Raw genomic sequence first — 7,203 nt, forward strand, 5'->3', positions numbered from 1 at the left:
CTGATATAAACACATACATTCACATTCATACATGCATACACACATACACACACGCACATATACACAGACACATACAAATGTATATGTAATTTGCTTATGTTCTTTTAAAGGGAAAACAAATAAAAATATTATCACCTATAGGAAGAGGGAGAGGATACCATAGAGGGAAGGACTGGAAGCTAGGTTTCTCCTAATGTATTTTGTTCTGCAGCTTGACTTTAGAACCATGTAAATATTTTCCAAACAAGACCACTCCTTTTTTTTGTATGTTGGAGTCTCACTCTGTTGCTCAGACTGGAGTACAGTGGCACACTCACGGCCACCGCAGCCTCAACCTGCTGGGCTCAGGCAATCTTTCCGCCTCAGCCTTCCAAGTAGCTGAACCTACAGGCACACGCTACCACACCCAGCTTATTTTTTGGTTTATTGTAGAGACGAGGTCTCACCAAGTTGCCCAGGCTGGTCTCGAACCCCTGAACTCAGGCAGTCCTCTTGCCTCAGCCTCCCAAAGTGCTGGGATTACAGGCTTGAGCCATCGCGCCTGGCCGAACCCATTCCATTTTTTAAAAAATGAGGCAGTAGGGGAAAATTAAACCCTACCTGCATATGTTATGATATTAAATAATTATTGATAGCTATTTTTAGGTGTCATGTTTAAGAAAAAGTTATCTCCTAGAGATACATTTTTATAGGTGAAATTAAAATAAATAAGTAGAACTATTTTTATCCTCTCACAGAGGCTGATTAAATTATCTACTCCCAATGTTGTGAAACACAAAATAGTTACCCAGAAAATTTTTTTTAATTATAAAGAAAATGAATTTATTTCTTACATTTATGGAGGCTGAGAAGCCCACGGTTGAGCAACTGCGTCTGCTGAGAATCTTCTTGCTGGTGGGGACTCTACAGAGTGTAAGGAGCTCGGGGCATCATATGGTGAGGGGACCCATGCTAACGTGCTGGCTCGGGTCTCTCTTTGTATAAAGCTAGTGGTTCCCCAGAAAAATTTTTTTTGAGTTGGAGTCTCACTCCATCAACCAGGCTGTTGCAGTGGCACATGCATGGCCACCTCAGAGTAGACCCGCTGGGCTCCAGCAATCCTTCCGCCTCAGCCTTCCAAGTAGCCAGAACTACAGGCACACGCTACCACGCCCAGCTAAGTTTTGATTGATTGTAGAGATGAGATCTCACCAAGTTGCTCGGGCTGGTCTCAAATCCGTGGGCTCAGGCAAGCTACTCGCCTCGGCCTTCCAAAGTGCTGGGATTACAGGCTGAGCCCAGCACAGAAAATTCTTAATTGAACATTTCACTGTATGTAATTCATACTTCCATTTTTAAAGAAACAACACCTTCTCATTAGTTTGCCAAAACAACTCCTTGAGAAAGATGGGAATCTATTGAATAAACATCAAAACCACTTCCAACAACTAGTCTTGGGACTAAAACATTAGAATTTGACTTAACAGGCACATCCAAAGAGGTACTTCCATTTAGATCTCTTCCAATTATGATAGCCATTAGAACAAACGTTAATAATTTCAGGCCTACTTTCGAATTGCAGTATCACGAAGTATTAAACCAAGATTTTCGAAACTGAAGTCTATTTCAGCACATTTTCTCCTGCTCTGTCACTGCTATTGTGTGGGCAAAATGGTTTGCTGACAATTTAATAAATAAGACAAAACCGTTTAAAATATTTTTTATTTGCTGCATATTACATATTTTAAGCTTTTCTCTGTATTTTCTGTTCCATGATGTGCACAACATGAATGCAGTAGTACATTCCACGGGGGCATGGGAGCAAGATTTTCTTATTAGTGTGATGGTCAGCCAAAGAGGCCAACTGGACTGAGGGAAGGCCAGCTGAATTAGTGAAAATACTCAAAACCAGTTGTGTCGCTTTTAGTAGTTAGTAGTGATGAGTAGATTAATAATTTGGGGAAATGTTGGTCTTGTAGCCACTTGGGGCATGCTCATTATTTAGTATGTCTATCCCATCATAACATGCAGCTAATATGTATTGAGTGACTACTGTGTGCCAGCGACTGTTGAGCGTGTTAAATTCATGAGTGTTGCTAATCCCCACAAAAACCCACAGGACCTCACGTTATTATCATAATTGGGGAAACTGAGACTCCCAGTGTTGAATTAAAGTTGCACAATAGCACAGCCAATGTTGTGTGACTGCAGAGTTAGGGCCTGAACCCAGCACTCAACCACCACCATACTGATGGCCCTTTCCCAGTTCACAGGGAAAAACCAGGAACGTGGAAAGAACTTTCCAAATGTATGCCCTTGTAGAATTTTCTTAAAAACTTTGCTTCATGTTGATGCTTGTTCACTAATGAGTTACAGCAGATGATGGAACACGTGAAGTAGCTAATTCATGTTTGTGAAAAACCTCAGGATTTTTCTGAGCCTTCAATACACCTGAGTATCCGATGGTCTTGAATATTTGACACCATATGGTGGATAGACTTGACGTGTTTATGACGTGCATCTTTTACTAGGAAGTTGCTCCTGGCTTACATGATCCTATCAAACATGCCAGTTTCATGGGGGACTCTCAGGTATTCTGCAGGTGAGAATCAAGTTGAGGATTCCTGGAGCAGCACGGGGGAGACAGAAACAGAATCCTGATTTATAAACGCATTCTCGAGTTTGTGCTTGAAAGTTGGGTAGGGTGTAGACGAGAAGTGTGGAAAGGGGCAACGGTAGACAGAAACGGCTGGAAGCAGCGTGGGCTGTCCTGTCCCTCCTGTGGGCAGCAGGGGCGCCTGGGAGGCACATGGAGGCTGGGAGCTGATTGCGTAGTGAATAAGCTCGAGGCACCAGCTCAGACCCGTCCAACCTTTCAGTATGGTGTCAAGGAGAACCACTTTCAGGAAATCTCTTAATTCTAACAGTCATTTTGTCTGCTATAATGTGATGGATTAGAACTACATTACACATCACAGGTAATTATATTCTGAAATCTGAAACACTTATCTTTTCAAATCTAGGAACATTCCCTGGGCTTTTGAGACAATCAAGAAAGCCAGTGAATGGGTAAGAAGAACTGAGGGGCAGTATCCGTCTATCTGCCCACGTCTTGAGCTGGGGAAAGACTGGAACTCTGCCACCCGGCAGCTGCTGGGACTCCAGCCAAACACTCGGCTTCACCTCTGCACGTCCTCAACTTCCAGTCGAGGCTTGAATCAGAGGAACCTGAATTTAAACTCTTCTCTTGCTTCTTCGTAGGAAGTAATCAAATGTTAACAGATACCAACAATGAAATTTAAACAAGATTTTATTCAACATAGCAGTCAGTCCTTTAAATAAAGTAAATGAAGCAGAATTATTTTAATCAACTAACAAGCAATAATAAAATGAAAATTACAAGAGTACAGCACTTTGTGTTTCAATGTTTTAAGATAACAGAGGTGCATCTGGGTGGTCCTGGGCTTGTTCCTTCCAGGCTTAGGGATCTGGTGAAAAGCTGGGAAGGACACAGTTGGTGGCTGGCGTCAGGCTCCTGCCATGAGCCTGTGACCTGGGATGGACAGTGGCCCTTGGCAGAGACCCAAGTATGGGTCCTGGCTCTGCAACTCCCTTGATCTACTTTTTGCTGCTTAGAGAAGGGAGGTGTCCCAAGCAATTCATCCCCAGATCCTGCCCATTGTGTTGCATCTAAAAACTTATCGCCAGGCTGGGCTCAGTGGCTCAGCTTGTAATCCCAGCGCTTTGGGAGGCCAAGGGTTCAAGACCAGCCCGGGCAACTTGGCAAGACCTCGTCTCTACAATAAATCAAAAATTAGTTGAGCGTGATAGTGCACACCTGTAGTTCCAGCTACTTGGAAGGCTGAGGTGGAAGGATCACGGGAGCCCAGCAGGTTGACACTGGGATGGCCGTGAGTGTGCCATGGCACTCCAGCCCGGGCGGTGGAGTGAGACGCCAACTTAAAAAAACAAAAACAAAAAAGTTATCGCCAAACCCCAGGCCATCTGGATTTTGTGCTGTGCTGTCAGAAGTTTCTGGTTTTGTACTTTTTATGTTTAGGTCCATGATCATTTTGAGTTATGTTTCGTGGAAGGTGTAAGATTGCTTCCCACCTTCCTCCACATGATCCTTGCAGGCCGTTACTCCTCGACCTTCCCCACCTGTCCGCCTTGTTCATCGCCAACCACCGTGACCTCCCTCATTCCGTGGTTCAGGGCTGCCTTTCTGCTGCCAGCCCTACCTTCATCTGCAGGGGCTTCTACCGTCCTGAGGGCTGGCCTCATGCACCGGACTGTTACTACTTAGCTTTTTCTCAGGTTCTGTTTGTAGTGATCTACATACGTAGTGACCTACATATCTGCCTATATCTGGAAACTCCTTTCAGTAGATAAAAAGCAGAAAGACGGTTGGGTGCGGCGACTCACACTTGTAATCCCAGCACTTTGGGGGGCTGAGGAGGGAGGACTGCTTGAGCCCAGGAGTTCAAGACCACCTTGAGCAACAGAGTGACACCTTGTTGCTACAACAAAATTAAAAAATGAGCTGGGTGTGGTGATGCATGCCTGTAATCCCAGCTAATTGAGAGGTGGAAGCACCGCCTGAGCCTAGTAGTTGGAGGTTGTGGTGAGGAGTGTCCAGTCAGGGCAACAGAGTGAGACCCCAACTCAGAAAAACAAAAATAAAAAGACAAAATGACAAAATCAGAGAACTCTGCCTGGGTCTTATGAAGAATTACATCCCCTGAAGGAGAAGGCCTTCCTACGTGAGAGTAACATCGCCACAGGGAGAACCAAGGGAAAACTGCTCCGGCATGCTAGCCAGGAAGAGTTTCTCTCAACAACTGCAGCACTGGCCCGACCAGGCAGGCAAATGGCAGCCCAAGCAGAAGGGCTGCTGACACGCTAGTGCCAGGGTGAACCCGCCAAATATTCTGCCTCCATGTCAGGACACTACCAAAGGTCTCAGTTCTAGAAAGGATAGCACTGAGCCGGTATTGGAAGCCAAGAAGGCTGATGGTCCTTCTCTGTCCGTTGCCAGGCTTCAATCCCAGCCAGCAAGCCAGCTCGAGTGCACACCTGGGCATCTGGGAGCAGCCATGAGATGAACTTCTAGCCAGTGGGATGTAAGCAGCTGCCAGGTCAGGTCCTTAGAAAAGGAGCCTGTTGACCTACAGATGGCGACCGTTATCCTACTCATGAGCCTTGTGCCAGCCCCCAGTCCCCTGGGGGCTGCAGGGCCCCAAGGCAGGAGGAAATTCTATCCAAAGATGAAACGGGACACCAACACCCACTCACCCCAGCCACACACCTGCATACGGGCTACTAAATGGGAAGGACACGTGCTTCTGTCAAGCTGCTTTGTGCAGTATCTGGAGCGTTTTGTGAAGGCAGCTTCACCAGCACAGGAAAGAAACAGCACTGTGTCTGTCTGCCAAGGGCCACACCCTAGTGCTACCAAGGCGCCTCCAGGCTCCTTCCCAGGACGGCAGAAAGTTAAAGCCCATCCTGTAAGCCCCTCAGAATTCTACCTGGACCTGAGCCACCTGAGTCACTGGTGTCGTTTCTCATCTTTAAAACCAGCCATCCCCCACCTTGCCCTGACACCTGCCCTTCGCCGCCACAGAGGTTCATTCCTAACCTTCACAAGCTTGGCTTCTCCTCTTGTCTTGCCCTGCCATCCATGCCCTCACGGTTCCTTCTGTCAAGCGCTATTCCAAAATTCCCATCCAAAGAGCACTTTTCAGTCCTTGTCTTTTTTCAGTTGAATCTCACTGTGTCGCCCAGGCTGAAGTGCAGTGGCATGCACGCTCACAGCCACCCCAGTGTTGACCTACTGGGCTCAGGTGATCCTCCTGCCCCAGCCTCCCAAGTAGCTGGAATCAAAGGTATGCACCACCACACCCAGCTAATTATTTACTGTAGAGACAGGTTTCGCCAAGTTGCCCAGGCCGGTCTCAAACCCACAGGCTCAGGCAATCCACTTGCCTTGGCCTTCCAAAGTGCTGGAATTACAGACTGAGCCTTCGAGCCTGGTCAGTCCTTGTCTTTCTATATTGCCAATCATGCCTTCTTTTTAAAAATTTCTCCACTGAAGTAACATAGCCGGGCGTGGTATACATGTCTGAGTATAGAGATGGATGATTTTTCACAAATCGAACACATGGAACCAGCATTCAGGTCAAGAAACAGGGCTCTGCTGGGAATGGTGGCTCAGCCTGTAATCCCAGCACTTTGGGAGGCCGAGGCGAAAGGATTGCCTGAGCCCGGGGGGTTCGAGACCAGCCTGGGCAACTTGGTGACATGTCTACAATAAATCACAAAAAGTAGCCAGGCGTGGAGACGTGCATCTGTAGTTCCAGCTACTTGGAAGGCTGAGGCGAAAGGATCGCCTAAACCCAGCAAGCCCAGGCTGCGGCGGCCGTGAGCGTGCCACTGCACTCCAGTCTGGGCGACAAGAGTAAGACTCCAACTCAAAAGAAAAAAAAAAAGAAGCAGGTCCTGACACCCACTTAGAACGGGACACCCACGTCCTGGGGTTGGCCTGCTTCCTGCCCCCTTTCCCCTGCATGCCCGTAGCTGGGAATCCCAACGAGAGGCCTGAGTGACTAAGGACCAACGTCCTGTCAGCGGGAGGCACTCCAGTCCGACTGCTCTGCTCTTGGCAGTGCCCACGGGACCAGCGGGTTCCGCCCCGAAGCCCCGCCCCCAACCACCGACCCCTGCGGGTCTGCAGCGCCCTGCGGGCATCCAGGGCCTCGCCAACCTCCCTTAAAGGTCTCGCTGCCCGGATCTCTCTCATGCAATACAGTGAGACTTTCTAATTCCGAATGCCTCTGAATGTATCAGCTGGAATTCTGTAAAAACAAGCTTCCCAGTTCCTGGGGAGGCTGGGGTTGGAGGACGGCCTGAGCCCAGCGGGCCGAGGCTGCGGGAGCCGTGAGCGCGCCCCTGCACGTCCCCCGCGCTCCGGCAAGACACCGACTCAGAAAAGGAAGGCTGAGGGGGAAGGATCGCCGGAGCCCAGCGGGCCGAGGCTGCGTCGGCCGGGAGAGGCCACTGCACTCCAGTCTGGGCGACGGAGTGAGACTCCGACTCAAAAAAAAAAAAGAAAAAGAAAAAGAAGAACAACCACGAGCTTTGTCCCGTGACCGGCCATTCCTGGGCGTTAGCGTTTCCGCGAGGCTGTGCGAACCGTGAGGCGCCTCCAGGACCGCGAGTCCGGCA

The 7,203-nt window shown here is 48.5% G+C and overlaps 2 protein-coding genes across 2 annotated transcripts in view; both read left to right on the forward strand.

Annotated features, from left to right (window-relative positions):
• Positions 1-3,383, forward strand: part of PARP4 (poly(ADP-ribose) polymerase family member 4) — an 81,329-nt gene extending 77,946 nt beyond the window's left edge. The window contains 2 exon segments of the mRNA XM_008056624.2: positions 3,003-3,145; positions 3,148-3,383. Of these exon segments, the coding sequence (XP_008054815.1) occupies positions 3,003-3,145; positions 3,148-3,281 (277 nt within the window). The 3' untranslated portion in view covers positions 3,282-3,383.
• A 1,770-nt stretch (positions 3,384-5,153) lies between these two features.
• LOC103258951 (M-phase phosphoprotein 8-like) overlaps positions 5,154-7,203 on the forward strand; it is a 20,759-nt gene continuing 18,709 nt past the window's right edge. Inside the window, exons 1-2 of the mRNA XM_021711632.1 lie at positions 5,154-5,486; positions 6,607-6,786. Coding sequence (XP_021567307.1) covers positions 5,154-5,486; positions 6,607-6,786 — 513 coding nt within the window. The remainder of the gene's footprint in view (positions 5,487-6,606; positions 6,787-7,203) is intronic.

The sequence above is a fragment of the Carlito syrichta genome, unplaced genomic scaffold (assembly GCF_000164805.1).
Source record: "Carlito syrichta isolate Samal-C Ts95f unplaced genomic scaffold, Tarsius_syrichta-2.0.1 Scaffold302419, whole genome shotgun sequence".
NCBI classification, from domain to species: domain Eukaryota; kingdom Metazoa; phylum Chordata; class Mammalia; order Primates; family Tarsiidae; genus Carlito; species Carlito syrichta.